General features: G+C 37.6%; 1 protein-coding gene across 4 annotated transcripts in view; it reads right to left on the bottom strand.

Moving 5' to 3' along the window:
- The window catches only part of slpr (mitogen-activated protein kinase kinase kinase slipper), a 58,533-nt gene that overhangs the window by 20,438 nt on the left and 17,929 nt on the right, over window positions 1-20,166 (bottom strand). For all 4 annotated transcript variants that reach the window (XM_074089809.1, XM_074089807.1, XM_074089808.1 and 1 more), the window contains exon 2: window positions 3,655-3,794. In XM_074089809.1, coding sequence (XP_073945910.1) covers window positions 3,655-3,794 — 140 coding nt within the window. The remainder of the gene's footprint in view (window positions 1-3,654; window positions 3,795-20,166) is intronic.

Raw genomic sequence — 20,166 nt, forward strand, 5'->3', positions numbered from 1 at the left:
GAGTAATAAATAAATGAATGATGATGAGTAGTGAATAAATGTCTTCTTTCTTTCTTTCTTAATAGTTATTTAGTCCCGATTATTCATTCACTCACTATTTCATTATTTATTTACACAACTCACTTTTGTCTGTCCTTAACTGAATGCTCCTCTCATGCACTCAAAGGTTGACTGGTAGAGATCCCTTAAATAGATAAGTTCGCCTTTGTACATATATCTCAAATTCTCAATGTTTGTCAGTTGTGTTTGTTAATTTATTTTGTACAATAAAGAGTTGTATGTAATACATACATATTTTCGAACACTGTTAAAAGGTTTTAAGAGGACGGCTCTCAATCTTGCGCGTGCGTACGCAACTGTCTTATAAGTCAGAGGCGTCGCCTCCCACAACAGTACCACGCGAGACAATGAATAATAAACTAATTTCCGTACAGATCAAAATCTTTACCAGTTGACCGTGAACTGAAAGTGTGTCGATATAAACAACGTAGAAGAGTTAGAAAACCCCCGACATTGTCATTCAAAAACTCAATGCATCTCTCACTCTCACTTATTTATTCAATTTCGGAAAAGTATGGCTTTTCCTACTCAGAATCAAGAGTACAATCGATTTAGATATAATTTCAGTTGTGTGACGGTTTTTTCATACACTCAGTATGGGCGTCACAAAACTAACTCAGAAAATGTTGTAAGTATCATAAAATTAAATACATTTTGAAAGAAAAGGGTACACTTTTTATAAAAAAAACGCCCACATTCTGCAACCGCGCATGAGATATAGCAGTTTTATTTTTAAGGACTCGCAGAAAAGTTTTTTTTTCTGCCTTACAGTATTTCAGTTAACTGACTAGTGCGTGTGCCTAGTGCGTATCATTATTTTTAACCAGAGGGTCTATTGCGTAACGTTTGTTGCGCTCGCGATCGCAAACAAATGACAGTTTTTGAATGCGATATCTGTCACTTGATTGCGATCGCGAGCATCAGAAACGTTAGGCAATAAGGCCTCTGGCCCCAATTTAATAAAAGCTACAAGTGCTACAGTAAAAAAAAAAGCTTGTTAAGTTTCTCATACAAAAAGTGTCAACTATGTAGAATTGTAGAACTTGTAACTTTTATTAAATAGGGGTCGGTTCTTCCTCTCACACGGTATAAGAGGGTAGAAAGAGATGCAAATGCGATCGAGACAGCCCGCGCGTCAGTCACTGTCACTATACGGCCTTACTTCTATGTAAATGTAAAATAACGTACAACTATCTATACTATACATTGTTCAAGGTCGCGTCTCAAGGTGTTTGTTTGTTTGACTTATCTCTATCTCGCAATGTACACGATGTGCTCGCCGACTGATAGCCCGATAAAGGTTCTGCCAAGTTCAACGACCTTGCGACTGTTATCAAACACAAGTGACACCCAAGGATTGGGGCTCGGAAAGAGTAACATGTGATGAAGATGAAGGAAAAGTAACATGTGATTTATAAGATGTTACATGAAAATTGTATCTCACATTTAATAATTTTATTTTTCATGAGGCTCGTCATCATCATCTCAGCCTATTTAAGCCCCAGTGCTGGGCACAGGCCTCCTCTCAGAATGAGAGGGCTTGGGCCGTAGTTCCCACGCGGACCCTGTGCGGATTGGGAACTTCACACATACCATTGAATTACTTCACAGGTGTGTGCAGGTTTTCTCACGATGTTTTCCTTCACCGTAAAGCTCGGGTAAATTTCGAAAAACTCGTGCGTGCCGACTGCCGAGGTTTAAACCCACGAACCTCTGCTGGAGAGGCGATAGGTCAAACCACTAGGCCACCACGGCTTTTTTTCCATGAGAGTAGTTGATATAATTTATTCATTTTCTTTAAAACCGGACAAATGTTAGTTGAACTCGTCAGTATGTCGCAACCCACAGTTCGAGCAATGTTTCATTTTGTCACTCGGGTACTACGAATAAAATATTCTCTCGGGTATAAGAAACCCTAATAACAATATCATAGGAAATAATTTGATAACTGAAACTAGATTTCTCCTTTTTACGCGTCGCATCGTGTCCCGGTGTGATGTAAACAGCTTTCTCTAACATTAGCAAAAATAACTAAACAACCACTATATTTCTGCAAATACCTGATAAACCTGATATTTAGCATTATAAATAAACAAGTATATTGCTTTAGATTACATCATCGAGATGTAGATGTGGTTAGTGGACGTTGACCTTAACTATTAACGATTTATATCCTATTATAGCTAGTTAATTAGCAAGTTTTATAAACGTTAATTACAATACCGAGGTGAAACAATCTCACGTAATAGGTACTTGGATTTAGATCAAGTCCAATCTTCTATTATCGTTTTACAATCAAATCAAATTAGAGAAACTTTTAAGAGCCCATACCTCAAAAGGAAATTAAGAAAAAAACAAAAAAAAAACACGCTTCAATGGTAACAACTGCCTAACTGCTCCATCATCAGACCATGGAATTTCCAATATTTTGAGAATACCAAATATTGATTTTAAGAAAATAAGCGAAAATTACTTGTACTTGCATTATCCTCGAAATCAAATCTCCATATCAAATTTTAATTTGATGCCATCAACCGCAACCGTACCGTTTCACGACCAGATTATTGCATTGTCACCGGATTTACATGAGGTATGCCAAATTTCAGCTCATTTGTATAGCAGGAAGTAGTCGAAAAATAGTAAACGAATTTTTAAACCACGAGTACCTACCACGACAAACCAAGTTACATACGAACGTTGCACGTTGAAAAAAGCTTGTAAAAACTGCTCAAGTAACAAAATTATATACTATCAATCGATGTACCTCCAAGAATTTGTTCCCTGTATCCTTCTTAACTCACCAGGTCATTGACGTCACCTAACGTAAACCCACACGTTTATATTGATGATATTCTTAATGATTCTAAGAAGTCTCTTGTTTGCCTTAGGTAATGCTATTGCAATGGAAATGGGAATTGTAAATTATAATCAAAACATATAACATGGATTCCTGTTAGTTTACTGTGGGAGCCTACGCCGGTTCTATCGTCATATTTTATGTAAATGGCGCATTGTCACAGCCATAGCAAACAGCTTTCGTAGCACTAGCTAAAGACAAGTGAAAAATGGCAGTTCAGTCAGTGGCAGTAGCAAAAGTTCGATCGAGAACAAACGATTTGAAAAAATCTAGACACGTTTGTTTGAAGTTTGAATGCAGGGGAATAACTCAAAAAATTCTTCGGCTAGACATCTACGAAGCAAATAACCACCCGGTGCACCCTGGAGAAGTATGAACTTTCCTGCACTTGTAATTTTGGTTTATACTCTTTTTTTTTATACGATGATTATTTTGCTACAGTAAAATACTTGAAATATAAAGCTTAGAAGTAAATTGGTAATTAATATTTTTTTTGTTTTTATGAGTCCTACATAAAATGCTGAATATGAGATCTGCCGACTATAAATGTGGCTTTCCCGACTAGTCTCTACATCTTGAATAAAAAGCTATATAATTACTATCTCTGAGTAATATCTGCTACTTTTCTTCGCTGGAACTGTCCAGCCTAACTGGTAACCCAGCGGCACGCAGACGAAGTTGCAGCAATAGGTTGCGTTACGCGACCTTATTCGATAGTGTCTTCAGACGAAGCTTACCTCTGGTGGCATCCAGGCGTACGTCCCCGCTGCCGACATCCTGGTGGTCTTGTACACTTCTCGCGCCAGACCGAAGTCCGTTATCTTCAGTGTTTTGTCTTCCAGCGTGTCGTCTGGCAGTATCGCCTCACTTAGGAGCACTGGAAATAATTAAATAATCTTTGGGTAACGAGGTTCGAGCTCTAGTGTAAGTTTTTGACACAAAAAAAAACGTCGCTAAGGCATTCTCTTTAATATTGTATTTGTATTGTAAAGTCAGTTAAAGAAGAAAAGTTATAATTATGAATGGTTCATTCTATTGTGGCTGCGTGCAGCGAAGTTCCTACCGTTTTCTTAGCGAGGATTTTATTTAATGTATCTTGTTTCTTTAAAATTGCACACACATAAGAAGTGCTTAATTAAAATTTCTTAACATTTTAAATCAGTAGTTTAGTCAACATGTAGGTTTCAATGTGGGTTGGACGACATCTAAATGTCTACATGACCTAAGCACGAGGGTGTTAGAGGCCGTAATACTGAATATATTAATGCTTTTTGCTATCTACATAATTTAGTCCTCCACTAGGATACTATAAAGCAACGCTAAATATCTTTAGATTAACCACGGCAGACCAGGGTGCTTTCTACGAATCCTACCTAAAAACCGCTAAAGTGGCCTCCCTACACACACACACCACCCCACCCCTTCAGACTAATCAAGAATAAAAGTTTTCAGTCTGCTACAAAAACTTAGTGAGTTAGGACCACTCCTGATCAAGCCCAATTTTTTTAACAAAGAACAATCTTCACGGTCCTTCAAACCGGATAGGCCTATTTTTCGTACAGCGCATTCTGCATATTGCTCCATGCTTAGTGCAAGGTTCACACGTGGACCGCAACAAACCGACGTATTTCCCACCGCAAGTTGGCGTGACTGGAGGAACAAACAGCCTTTACGATCGTACCGTCGGGCCTCATTGAAAATTGAGAGCTCGGCCCATACGCAGCACACGTATTGGACACGGAGTACCATAAAACTACACGTTCTCCTTACACTTATAGGGAAAAAATATATTTGGCTTGCCATCATATATGTTGGAATGGAATAATTTGCTTATTAGAAATCACAATACCACAATTTCCGCCCGACGCATAACGACATAAAATATATCTATATAAATAAAAATGAATCGTAAAATGTGTTGCTAATCGCAAAACTCGGGAACGACTGGTCCGATTTCGCTAATTCTTTTTTTTGTGTTCGTTGCTGTCAGGAGGAGGTTTTTATGGAAGAAAATACAGAAAAAAATACAACGGGGGCGAGGCCGCGGGCAACAGCTAGTTTCTTATAATTATGTGCTCGGCTGTTGTTCTTCAGTGACTTTAAGTTAAAGCTCAAAACTAATTATTTAAAATCTTGACGTACAGGGGAATAATTGTTTTGCATCTAGACTTCAGGAAGATAAAATAATTTCGATGATAGAACAAGTCCGATTTGTTCTGGAACTATTAATACTCTCGCTACCAACACGCCGATTTTTGATAGATCACAACACAATACAATATTCTACCATTTTTAAAATGCATGCTGTCCGCAGTCTATGCGCTGTGCCTTGTAGGCTCAGTTAGCTTCCTACATTACTATTGCAAGAACCTTGATTTACTAAGAGTCCACCTCAGGGTGTAGCTCGATATTTTTTATTTATGAACCAACACTTTGTGATATGGGATTACTCGGTTAGTTGCTTCTAAATCAGTTACATCACTTTTCAAATAGGGGTACGCTATGAATAAGAGAAAAGGCTTAAAGGTAAGTTAATTTGCTTTTTAAAAATAAATGTGACTATCTTAGTCTTGCCTACTTGAGGTTGCTTGGTACAAAGTATGCGCGTTAAGAGCATATATATCTATAAGGATGATTTCGCTAAGTACATCAACGATGACAAATAAATACTCACTACTTTAATTTATAGAATTTGTGATAGGCATTTGTTTGTGTACTGTACTGTGTTAGAGAATCCGTGTGCATGGTGCAGGTTTGGCACTTTGAGACAGGGGTTCTAGTGGTATGGTTTTGAGGACATGTCATGTCCCTTTTGGCACGAGTCTTAACTCATATAAGTAGCGTGGTTTTTGTATTGTTTTTATAGTCCTTTATAGGCCTTTTGGAACTGTTCATTATTGATCAAAGTTACATAATAAATAAAGATTTAAAAAAAGGATACTTTCGAAGTTTTTATAAAGCAACCCGAAACAAAGCTGAGGAAGCCTAGTGATTTGACCTATGTACTCTCAAACGGAGGATCGTGGGTTCAAACCCGCGCTTTGCACCTTTAAGTTTTTACTTAAGAAATTATCGACATTTGAAATTCACCAAGAGGTTAATGGTGAAGTAAACTAATTGTGAAAAATGCACACACCTGCGAAACAATTCAATGCTTTGTGTAAAGTTGCCAATACGTATTCTGCAGCAGTAAAACCACGTTGATGATGATAATGATGAAACCAGTAACCCAACATAATTAAATAACGCTTTTGTTTTTCCCTAATTTATTGCTTTTTAACCTCGCCATATTTAGACACCGCGCAAGCAGGAAACATCGAAGTTAACGACATAATTATCCGCCCACGGGAATATTGTGCTGAGAATCATGAGCGGAATGCCGATGCAGAGAGGTTCCAACTTCCATCGTAAATTCGAAGCATTGAATCAATTGAACTTTCGCGTCCTATATACAGGCTTTATGAAGATGGTAATCTGATTTAAATTTACAACGTGAATTGTATTTATAATGTATTAAACAGAGGTTAAATTAGGACATATAACTGACTTCAAAAAAGAAGGAGAGGATCCTGAATCTGAAGAAGGAGAATTCTTCATTTGAATTCGGTTCTATTTATTTTGTTTTTATGAAAAAAAAAAACTATCCTTAAGCAAGAGAAGGTTCCTTACAGTCGGTTTCTTGTTAAAATTTGACTAAAACTTTGAAGATCGGAAACTTAGAGCTGAGTAAACCGGAGGAACAATAATATCCAATGACTCTTTTAACTTAGTATCGTGAGCGTACGTTGCTAGAGTAAGAAAGACTTAGTTTATGATCGCGAGAATGTCCTTTTTTCGGAACGATCAAGTGTTTCCATAATGTTTACCATTCAACTTTATCATCCTTAGCAAATACCCCAAGTTATTTTCATTCTTTGCCGTTTCTTTCCTTTAAAAAATAATAGTAATGTCAGCTATTTTCTAATAGCTAATCTCTACTTTTATTACCAATTAACCTAACCCCCTCTTACTTTTCCACAGCTTTGCCCAGCTCCAGCTGCCATCCAATCGTCGGGCAACACCTTACAAAGCTTGATTACCCATGTTATTATGGATAAACCATTCACACTGGGCGACATTGCAACGTTCGCGAGTGTCGCAAGCTTCAAACGGACCGCACGCTTTGATCGCTGCGCCTGCGCAACCCACTTTTATCGGTCCGAAATATTGGGCTATGAGGATAATGGCGCATTGTTTGCTTAAAAAACGTGTTCAGAATGTAAATGATCAAGACATATGAATGAGTGTGACTGATAGGTTTTCTGCCCTTGGAAACTTTATTATGCAAAGTAGATTTGAAGGAAAAGCTTAAAGCAGTATTAAGCAGCAGTGAGAGTTCCAGGCACACCATTGCTAGGAAAGGACTGACCCCCAGAAGATGAATCAGAAAACGGTTAACCGCCTCCTGGCGATATAGCAGGTTAAAACCGTTAAACCGTTATGTTGGCTAGGCGATGAGGAAGGAACACCTCGGGAATTTGAGTGCCCAAGAATTCCACATAATCCCATGACCGTCACGAGGTTAGCGACCTAGTCGTAGATTTTCCCCGACCAAAAAAAGGTCTACCTACACATGCATACTTAATCTAGCCACCTGCGGTCTAACCGTAATTGTCATATCATATCCAATTATCAATCCAAGACAGTTTCGGTAGATGCGGGGGTTAAATTTCTATTAAGGTCTATTAAATTTATCAACATTAAATTTACTCGTAAGATCGTAAATCTTTGTGCATTTTTCTACAATACAGCAAACGATTAACATGAGATTTCTATTGTTACTGCGTTTGAATTTTTGTACGCTCTCCCGTCCCGTTTTGAAAATTGGAGTCCTGCTAATACAATGTAGCACTTGGAAAATATCTCATCATTTTGAAGATATTATAAGAAGAATAGAACTGACTGTGCCAAAACATAACCGTGTCGATATCGATTCATCTGTCCATCACGTACGCACAAAGGGACAAGTCTTGTCAGCTTGACGACTTGTAACAATCGCTCCAAGTCAAGACTGCATGGTAATGTGCTCCGATTTGTGCAAAATGCTGATGGCGAAACATTTTGCACTTTAAAGTTTTTAAAGCTAAATCAGGAGAAACCTGCGAGCATCAGAAATAAATAACCTAATAAGCTTTGAATGCATATGAATTCCAAAAGCAACTTTAATCATAAAGATGTTTCAAACACTATACACAAACAAACGCAGTCGATCTCGCATTCCTCGTCGAAGATCGCCGATATAAATCGGCCGGTTCACGCCCAGACGCAAACACGAATACGTCCGACAAGCCAGATTCCTGCCATTCCTATAAGCAGCTTAACTCCGAGTTAATTGACTATCTGTTATTACCAGAGGGACTTTCATTGAGTTGAGATGAAATGAACTTAATTCGAATCACAATTAATACCCTCGAGCTTTTAACCCCAACACCTGACTTCAGGGTGGGAGAGAAAGAAAAAAAGAAAATACATAATTCATAAATATAAGATTTCCTTAAAAATACTCTTCCTGAATATAAATAAGAGGGTGAGAAATGCAAAACCACTATGTAATTGTATGGACAATAGTAAAGCAATTTCTATTAAGTAGCTAGAAGTATTAAATCCAGTTTCAACGAACATGTCCCCAAACGAACAAACAATACTAGCAAATGAGGCTTATTCCGTATTCCATGCAGGTAAGATACAGCATAGCAATGCAAGAACACACGGTAATAACTCTAAAATGACACGTGTTGTAAATTGAAGGCAAAATATTATATTTTTTAAGGTTCCTTCCTTCCGTAGCAAAACCGTAGCTATAATAAATACCGTGCTATTATTCTTTATACATATTTCTAATAGGAAAATATACAGTTGTAAAGTATGTAAAAATAGTTTTGTAGATAAGCTCCATCCTTCTACCAAAAAATAACTATATAATGTAGTTCCACTTGAGTGTTTAATTCATAAGGTACAAAAGTAAATTACCCTATTAAAAAAACAAACGTATTGAGCCTGTTTTACGTTATTGCATAGAATATACTGTAATAGTATCTAAAAGTAAACCAATAAACATATCAAAGTGACCCTTTTTCCGTACGATAATAAAGAGTAAGCGACATTTTGTGGCAATTTGGCTCTCGTGAGCAAACATTTCGACGAATGATGACCAGTAACCGTAAACTAAAGGTTTATGAGGCATCTGACATCAACTCGGTCGGATAACTTTGATATTACGAGATAGGACGTTACTGATGAGAAAGTCGTGTAACAATCAATTTGGCAACACAGGCTGTCTCTTCGTAATAATGAAAGGCAAATGAAGATTTAGGTAAAAAATCTCGTCAAGCGAGAAAACTTTTACGGTTGCATCTTTAAAGGACAAATATTAGGTACTAAAATAGGCAAGACTGGAAAAGTAGAGAGGAGGCCTATGTCTGAAGAAAGACAAGGGTATAAGGGCTGTTATAGATGGATAGATAGATTAACAATGTTGTATTACCAAAGTTACAAATGTGTTTCTATCCAACTTTCGAGTCGCTTAAACAGATTTAACAATTCAATTTAATAAACAAATGTGTCTTTTCGGTAAATACGTACCTATGAGTTGAAGATTCCTCGAGCACGGGCATCTCAAATATTAATTCCATCGAATTGGCTCATCCGTGCTGTGTCGGTTGGTGTATTCCTCGTGTTGAATTATTCAGAAGACGGACGCGCGGGAAGTAAAGCCAACAGGATATAGATCCGGTTCCTCTAGCACTAGGGAGGGAGATTGTTAACGTCTTTGGATAACCAATGTGACTTTATGTGACAAAAGATCTAAGTGACATAATGTAGACGACCACTCATTAACGTGACATTATGTTTATCATTAAAGCCAAGATAGTTGCTTATCTACTATAATACGAGTAAATACAGCACAATTTCAAATTCGTGATTTCATTAGCAACCAAATAATTCCTTTATTAAGGTTTTCAGAGGGGAATATATCACGCGGCATTATGATTTCCGTGACAGATCCCGTTAACGGGTCCATTAATTTGACATCGTGTGCGGCAAGTTAATCCTATTACAAATCATAAATTGCCTTTTAAAGAACATATTTATTCGGGACACGTAAAAAGCGGCACCGTCTCTGTGACGCTTTTGAATACTCAATGCGCTTATTATTAACCTCCTTGCATACATATAAAGATTTCTCGCAAAATATAGACATAGACCTCAATTCTAAGAATAAGCAAGTGCTAACGAAACGAGTTTAAAAGAAAAGCGTCGTTCAAATCTGACATAACGAGGAGCAGCTAATTTAGCATTCGGCGACGGCAAAACAAATTTGGCGAAGTAAAATTGTTAGTTCATTGTTGAAGGCGAACAATCGTGATGTTTCAAATAGGGAAACAAAGAGAATTATTCAAATTAACTAATTTCGAGAAATGTTTACAAATATCATGCAAATGCGTGTTCGATTCATACAAATACACGATTCCGGGAACAACTTTGCTGTTGCGAAGTCGCGAATATTATCAGGTTGTTTTATGCTTTCTAAATTTTCCCAAATATAGACGTTGCCCTTTCGTATTTTGTTTTAACACTTGATTAAAGTAGTTTCACACTACGTAGCCGTCGATGATAAGTAGCAAAATGTCGTGCTAGCTTCAGTCACGTCAAGCAAGCCGTATAAATAAATACTATAAATAGTATCTACAAGTCTGTTCTATAATTCTATAAGTAACTGTGAGACCTAACGATCCTACAGCTAGTGCCACGTGGCTGACTTTATGACCTTTAATTTGAAAGTCAAGGAGTGAACTTTAACCAATATGAAGGTTTGTTCAACTACTAGTATTTAATAGTTACAAAACCCATATTTGATGTTGGGCTCTTCAAAAATTATACACAATGCAAAATTATTGGGTCGTCGTCTCCCTTCAGACAAGATCTCGGCAACTATAAGTACACAACAAAACGTATATAACAAACGCGAAAAAACAGAAGGGTGAGGGTGCAACATACCTTCGAGGGATATTGTTATCTTGTTTGTCGGGTGTGGAACGGATATTTTATGCGGTGAAAGGGCAGATAATATGGTAAACAAGGAGAAATTTTGTTTACAGATAGCCAAAAGTCGGGGTTGCCGTTTTAATGAAATTGCAAAAGTTATCGCGACGACACGCCTTCTGCGTTCGCCGCGAGCGGTTCGTTTTGGGGGTTTTATTAACTGAAACTGTGCATTAAACTGTACTTTCTACAATCATATCAGCATAGCGTGGAGATGGAGAGATTTTCTTTATTTTAATCCCCAACTTTAAGTATAGCAAGACGTTACTCTTTGCAATAACACTATTTGAGGTTTGGCAAGCTTTCGGTGAGAATTAATTCAGAAAACTTCCCACAAAGAAGACCGTTACGACAGCGTCCCTCGGGTCCATTCGCCAAGTTTGTGTTTGCCAATGGCAGGGAATTCTGTTTACTTATTACACTGGCAAAATTTCACTGAGGGGAAATATTTGCAGCGTTTTGGCGAGCTATTATTGTTTTGTAGGGAACTGAATAATATTTGTGATATGAGGAAGATACTACTCAAAAAGTGTGTTCAATCCAGTGTTCAACTTTCATCCAGAAATAAATTATATTACGTAATAAATTCAACGTGTCTACGTCTTTAATATTCACGTCTGTTTCATATCTCGTGACAAGAACTAAATTTATATGACCCATTTTTATAGATTTTAGAGTTGTCGCCTATCAATAAATTCACTCGTCTGTATTTCCGCATAAATACAATCTAGGGCTCTTCAAGGCTAGAGTGAATAGGCTGTTACTGAACCAGTGAGATACACCTTATGCCTCATCTGCACTTAACGTCAGGTGAGATAGGAGTCAATCACGGTCAGTTTCGTGTAAAAATTTTTTTTATAAAAAACTTATGCGGACATTTGGCTATTAGGCAACAGGAGAGATAAACTATGCCGTAACCCGGACAATAAGAAGAGCATCTTTATAGTAAAGTCCATCGATAAGGAAATTTACACTTGCATGTATGTTTCCGTATTCAGGTTCATTGTCCCCAATGCCCCTTGATATTTTGAGACGTCGCTGAATAACCATTGCTTGTTATCATTTCACTTACTAAAAATCAAACGAAAACAGTCAACCGTTACGAACTTTCGGTGAAACAAAAGGTAGAAGTGGCCTCCTTTGTTTCAAAGTTCTTTTTAATGTTACGGAATTTCCAAGGACCCCGGGTTGGAAAGTTTAAAAAAATTAATGGTTTCATCCAAACTTTGTTTCAAGATAATCTTTCAAGAGCTCTCAAGTAACGTAGGTTTAGAAAACTTAAGCAGTCAGCAACTAGACCAAATGATACGATGTTTATATATTTGTTGATCAATTATGGGTTGCCACTTGATATTGTTAAAGTTGCATTTAAAAAAATTACGGATAAACTTCAGTAGAAACATAAATTTACAAAGTTCAAAGATCGAGCTCCTGAAATGCAGAACTAAACTCACAAAGGAACACATGCATAATTTAAAATGACTTAGATTCATATCTGTGGAGAGCGAGAAGGGGCGGAAAAAATACTTACGCATTCACTTTCCTTTCATCATTACGGTTATGTAGAATGATAGAATTCACAGCTACAGGTGAAAATGTTACTCTACAAGAAATTTCTTATCTGGATAACACGGGCATAATACGGTTATTACTGTGAACTTTTGTAAAAGGCCGGGTCCGAAAGGCGAAATAACAGGAAGCCTCCATCACCATTGTTTGGCCGCGGCCTAACTGAGGAGCCTCGGTGACATTGACAAACGACTTCTGAATAACTAAAACATTGTTACGGAAACGAGGCGTTTTGGACTTAAACGTTACATTACTGTCACGCAAATTACCATTCATATTTTAGTCAAATTCGTTACGAAGCTTTGGTACAATTCCATCATTTTCCTTGCATTATCCCTTAGCTTTTAAAACGAACTGTGTTAGCGGAAACCATCAATCTCCAGAGTTTCAAAGACTTAATTCACACGACACCTTACCTCTTCAGACACGTCCCGAGTATTTCCGCTGTTTCAGTTCAAAGTGGATAACATATCCCTTCAGTACGTCAAATTAGCAAGGAAATAAAGTAATTCTGCCTTTCGTCGCACCACTTAAGCCGCGACCCTCTTCAGAGTAACAAACGCGAGGCGTGGGTTTTGTTAAAAATGTACGTAGCGGGGTGCACGCACTCAGACGCCAATTAATGTGAGTGGAGGGGGTTTCTCCGCAGGTGGGAAGTGTTGGCAGCTACACTCGGAATTACGGAGGCTGGATCTTGGTTTTGTTTTACCAAGCGTGCTCTCGGAAACTAGAGTTAGCCATTAAAAAGAGAAACATTAATGCACGCGAATAAAAGCTCATGCGTGCAGCATAAAAAAAGAGAATGCATTAAAAATAATAAAATAAACTTGAAGCAGTCATCAGCAAAAGCAAGCTCATTCATAATCCTCAATATCCTTACTAAATTTTAAAAATACGAAATTTACTCCCATCTGTCTGTTACCTACCGCTTCACTTGACATGTGCGCCGCGTCACCGCGCCGCCGATGAATTTGATCGGCGTATATTCGGCGTGGCACCCATTTCATTTATTTTGCGATTGTATACTTCTTTGCTAATTGATTCATTTCAATACAATAATTGAGTCTTTTTAACGACATTCATTTTGTAAGCTAAAACATTCAATCTTCCTTTCAAATCAAACTTACGAGATTTCACAGCATAAAAGTGTTAATTTGTAAATTATGACGCTGTGTGAAATCTATAGTGGAGGGAGAGCTCATATAATGGGCCATAGGCTGACAGTTTGTGTCACTAGAATATCGCTTTTAGGTTAGGCATTGGGTTTTAAGATTACCAAAGAAATCTTTCAATCATTATCATCAGTGGCGTGAGCTCTTTCACGGTATTTAACGTTGATGTAACTATAGAATTATCTGCTTGTTACTATAAAAAGAGAACCACCAGCAAAGTGCAACGTTGCATTGGATGCTTGGAAGACGCCCAATACGCTCTAGACTCTAGAGATATGTCTAACCAAAGAGGATCACCCACACCAGGCCAGAATCAAAATTAATGAAGAATCACCTCCGCCTTCTACAAAATTCACAAGCGTGCCTTGTTAGTGTTACTACGAGGGCGCGTCCATTGCTGCAGCCCCTCATGTCCTGGAATCCAGTTACGTGAGCGGGAACAATGTGGGATTTTAGTCAGTGGAAGTCGAAGAAGTTGTTTGCAGTTGTGTGAATAACATGTATTATACCATCTTGTATGTACCCATTTTCTGCAATAGACTTAACTTATCTTATCTTTGTTCGGCGTTGGGTATTCAGGAGTATAATCTGACAAAAAAAGGAGTCTAGTATAAGGCCTATTGTCCACGTAGACCGCACGTCATACGCACGACATCGTCATTTGATGCTCGCGTACAGCTTGCTTGCCTCTTGCGTGGGAAAGGAACGACACTGTCCACGAAGACGCAACGTTTCGTCAAGCAGCTCCTACGAATAATTTTCAGCTCCGTGGACACTGTTTCGTTCCTTTCTACGCAGCATGCAAGCGTCAAATGACGATGTTGTGCATATGACGAGCGGTCTATGTGGGCAATAGACTTAACTCCTCACCTCCATAGTCATAAGCTGGGAGTGCGGCACATTTTTTGAGCAGGCGCAGTGAGAATTAAACTGATTATTTATAATAACAATACAAAAATCAGTTTTTAAACTTCGACGGTACGCGTAAGAACGTCACAGGTTTGTAAGACATGATCAGTAAGGGTAGATTTGTGTAATAATGAAGTAATTTTTCTATCATGTGAAAAATAATAGCCACGCCAACTTCACGCCGATCACGATCTCGCTGCCGGCGCCGGTCCAAAAACCACTGATTCTTCACGCTTAAACCACTGAACCAATTTAAATGAAATTTGGTATGCAGATAGTTTGAGACCTTGGAAAGGACATATGATAGGAATTTTATCCCTGGACATTGCATAGGGCCTGTGGGATAGCGATAAACAAGTTCTTCGCAGACGGAATCGCGGGCAACAGCTAGTAATAGTAACTAATATAGATCCATGGCTCCCAGCAACACTATGTCATAATAAAACAACAACGCTACAATCGCAACGTTTGTAAAAAATGTAAACCTGCGGTTGCGCCGGCGCCTATCCGCCCACGCGTTATCAACAGCAGTGAATAAATCCTTCGGCTGACTGACCTTTGGCTGCAGCTCGGTTTATTTAGCATAACTCAAATTCTCTGCCGAGATTTCATCATTGACGTTAATACCATAATTTCGTGAGATACTTTGGTTTTCAGAGTTCATCGTTTTTTAGGGTTCCGTAGCCAAAATGGCAAAAACGTAACCCTTTTAGTTTCGCCGTGTCTGTTTGTCTGTGTCTGTCTGTCTGTCCGTCCGCGGCTTTGCTTAGGGACTATCAATGCTAGAAAGCTGTAATTTTGCACGAATATATAATTTTTTTAGAGTACCATTTTTTTTTTCTCATTCAACCTTGTGAGGGGTATCGTTGGATAGGTCTTTTAAAGCCATTAGGGGGTTGCTAAAACGATTTTTCGATTCAGTGATTTGTTTGCAAAATATTTAACTTTAAAGTGCAAATTTTCATTAAAATCGAGACCCCTAAAATCTAAACCAATGGGTGGAAAAATTTGAAAAAATTTAAGATGGTAGTAAGTATATCAAACTTTCAAGGAAAACTATAACGGCTAAGTTTGCTTGAGAATTATTAGTAGTTTAAGAGTAAATAGCAGCCTAAGGTATAAAATATACCTAAACTTGGAAGATTCCGTATAAAATGCGATATCCTTAGAAAAATATTACTTAATTTTTTCCTAATGGCTACGGAACCCTATTTGGGCGTGTCCGACACGCTCTTGGCCGGTTTTGATCTAATCAGTCAGGATAACAAATTGAAATTATCTAAGGGCCGCGTTTCGCTGTGCGAGGATGTATTGTGAGGCTCGTTAAAGCTGTTTCTACTAGAAACTCCTGAGCGAGGATAGGTAAAAGAAGCGACAACGTTGTTACAAATTTTCATTCTCTAGTAACTTCAAAGAGTATCACGAGAACTAAACCACATTCCTCAAAGGCATCAACTAGTAAAACATGCCTTGCTTGTTATCATGGCGGTAGTATCGATGACATGTTTATAGTACCATTAATCTTTCACCATAAACAAACAGGTAAGTATGGCAGCTCACGCACAGTTTACATTCTGTCAACATGGAGTTTTAAAACGCTCTCGTACTTAACGGTAGTAAAACTAGTCACGATGTTTCATGTATTAAGTTACTCTGACAGTCCTAAAAAGCAGCGATTACTATCCAGTAAGTATCCACTTAGGGCATTACGTGATAAATCGTTCGTATATTAAGAGATAAACATATATAGCCGGTAGTCATCACAGTCATGTTTGTAGATAAAAAAACTAAAATGATTTTAGGGTTCACCATTGTAGTAAATGACCGGCCTAAATGTTGACTGTACGCAGTCCGCTTCAAAATTTTGTTCAAGAGTAAATAGCCACTGCCCAGGCTGTTATTAATTTCTGAAAAGGTCAAAGGTTGACTTAGGGGTCATCCATAAATAACGTCACATATTTACGTGTGACAAGTGAGGGGAGGGGGCTCTAAAATTGGTTTGACATATTTTATGGATGGCCCTAAAATGAAAGTGACGGGAAATGTCTACTCTAAAGGGGTGCTGATTGGTTAAAGATGTAGGTACCTTCAACACACAGGCGAAACTCGGATCAGAACACAAAGGCAACCCCGGAAAAAAGTTGCTAGACGTCTGGAAATTTTCGGACATATTAGAATATTACACTTGCCAAGATTCCAGAATTTTTGGACTCTTCCTTCAAATTTTCAAGGCTCTTTGTGTAAATCAGGATATTTTGTGACTCCTCAATCACGCTCGATATTATACGAATGACAGTTCTCGTGTCGAAAATTTATTAACACTAACCCTGCGTGAGTTATGTGAAATAGCCATATATTTTTATAATTAAAATCAAATCATTTTCCGCCGGCATCAAAATGGTTCTCTCTTAAAGAATAATAAATTAGATGAACCGGAAGTTGCATAGACAGTTCCAGGTTCTGTACTTAGTTGCTCTGGGCGCCACTTCACTTTTTATAACTTTGCAATGTCGCAGATGATTTATTATAACCACATTCTAACATTAGATGCTTACGCCTCATCAAGGATTGCAGCCGTTTGACTGAGGTTTAAAACTTGTTTGCAAATTCCACACAATCCCCGCATATAAGGGGATCGCAAATAACCTATACATTTTACAAAGTTGTTTAGCATTTAAGTAAGTATAATTATTTAAAGGGAGACTGGCTATGCAGAAGTCACAGACTGCTTTACGAAATGTGTCAAGGAATTCCCAAGGCGAGATTGCATAATCGCGTTGTTAATTTTAAAACTCATTGGTGTTATGGTGTTGCATATGGCAAATATAAGTCTCTCAGGGTAATATTTAATAGGGATGGGCCGAATATTCGTTTTATATTCGGTATTCGGCATAATCGGCAGGTTTACCGAATATTCGTATCCGGCTGAATATTTGGCTAAATCACCGAATGTTCGGCAGTGGTACTCTTCTTTTTACCGCATTGAGCCATGTATGTGATGAGTGTTAAATGTGTTATTTTTTATGAGACTTCCAATAACAGCGGATAAAAAAGATAGTTATTAATTAAAAACAAAATATAAGTATGTAGCTGTTTTGACATTAAGCAACAGTATTTTTTATAATAAAATAATATGTTAATATAATCAATGAGGTTTTTATTGTGAGAAATTAAGCGAGTTTTTTGTTTTAATCAAGAGTTGCAAGATTAAACATTTTAACAAAATTTAATCACATTTAAAGTTTCTACTTAGGAATCAACTATTGCGAATATTCGGTTCGGTAAAGTTTTACCGAACATTCGGCCGAATCGTATTCAGTGAAACCAATGTTCGGCCCATCTCTAATATTTAATGTTAAATAAGCTAGTATTTCACCACTATCATAGCTGGTGGCAAGTGCAGATGAGGTTTAAGATGAAGCGCGAAGCACATTAATAAAATAAGCAGCATCCTATGGTATGAATGCAACGCATTATTTTTCCAAAGATTATAGGATAAAGAGTAGGCTTATTCTTAAACACCCCATTTATTCAAACCTCACCTCCATGTTGCAAATTGAAATCTTATCCCGTCAAACGGGAAGCTGTACGTAAACCGGGCAAACTAGTCAGACAACTATATAACCCCGCTTATCCCGGGCTAAAAGGCTGGAAATTTAGTTAAATCCTAGATCGCAGAGCACTGTTGATTGATAGTCAAGCTAAGTTTCTCGAAGGGGTTTGGTTTTAAATCGTAATCATAATAGACAGGTGTCCCCAACACAGAAAATACTATCATTAAATATAAAAAAATATCATTAAAAAAGACAAACTGCGGTATAAATTAGTATAGTACCACATGTGCTGTCATTAAAATATCAACAAGAGTTTTCAAATTGAACGTAAATCATGGTAAATCTAATACTGTTCAATTTTACTATCAAGAAGTACATGCACGTGTCGACCATTGATCAAATAATAGCGATAGCGTGCAGTACAAGTAGTACAACAAAAAACGTAATGTCGTCAACATAAAACGTTGACTTCGTACATGGTTCTTAGAAGTAGTAACGCGATTAGTGAGATCAACGCACTGCACCGCGTCGAAACGTCCTTGTCTAGCCGGGTTTAAAATCACGCCATTTTTATAGATATCACTAGCTTTTATTCCAAACGTAATGGTCTGTAACTTTGGCAAGATTAACAAGGGAACTTTAGACATTTTATGAATTGTTCCAGCCACAACGATTAACGTCCGATGAAACAAAGTCGATTAATTTTACGGGCAGTTATTAAGTTTACGAGCTTTTGGATTCAAGTCGTTCCATTTTATTTGTTTCTGAAAGTTCCCGTAAAGAACAGGCGAAACAGGTGTTAAAAATAAGCTATTTTTAAAAATAAACAATTTATTGTAGACAGTTCCACGAATTAAACTACGTAACTAAACATAAAGCTTTGTAGCTTCTCGTCATATCAACCCTTCAATTAGAATTTGGAATAGATTAGTTAGTTCTTTAAATAGTACCATCGATCAAGCAGACGCAATAAAAGATACATCTAAATTGCTACACACTAAAATGCCTAAGTCTTTAATTAGCAAATAATCGATCCTCAGGTCTTCAATAAGCTACAATCACCATAAATAGACGATCGTCGAAAGCTAATAGTCCGGGTGCGGCATTGATTAAGCCTTATACAGATGGCTTATCTTAATTGTGCTCTCTTGTAATAAATCTTGCCGCTTAGTGCTTGCTTACTGGCTTTCTTTACAGCTTTACTGAGAAACTAACAGTATCCGTAGACACATCGTTAAGCAAAACAATATATTTGTCTCGATTTGGCAAGGGGCGAAATAAGGTCGGCCTTAAAAGGTAAATTGACATTAAGTCGACATCCGTTTAAATAAAGTTCAACAAAGATGTTAATTTGCTTTTATTGTTGCGTCTTTAAAACTTTATTTAAGGTGCTCAGTTTTTTCTGTATCATCATCGCTTATTCTTTTTTGTTCATTACTTCACTGGTGGTTCGGTATAATTTATAGTTGAATGATAGTTAATTCTGTGCATTCTTAACTCGTCACGAGCAAGTGTCGCTGCCACCACATACCTTATGGGGCACAAAGCGTTTCGTCAGTTTCTCTCAGCGAACGTAAACAACTATCTGCTCAGTGGAGTAGCAACTTTACACCACGGTTATTAAAACAGATTTCGGCTTCGACCCATTTTAAATCGGATGTAGCAAACAACGCATTCCGATCGGTTTTTACTACATTAATGTTGTGATGGAATACGTTATCTTTAAACAACGAAACTGCTTCCTAATTGCCCTCGCACAAGGTTCTGTTGAGCAACAAGCCGACACGAAGTGGGTTTGTCACTTGTTTGGTAATGTTTTTGAGGCTGGAATTAACCACGGACTTAAAAGGCTTAACGTTATCTGAAAATTTTAGAGGTATTTGAATTTAACACTAAATTAGATATACTAACTTATTCAGGTTACTTTGCGGACCACACACAAAAGGTTACAGAATAGCAACGT

This window comes from Choristoneura fumiferana, chromosome 7, assembly GCF_025370935.1.
Source record: "Choristoneura fumiferana chromosome 7, NRCan_CFum_1, whole genome shotgun sequence".
Taxonomy (NCBI): Eukaryota; Metazoa; Arthropoda; class Insecta; order Lepidoptera; family Tortricidae; genus Choristoneura; species Choristoneura fumiferana.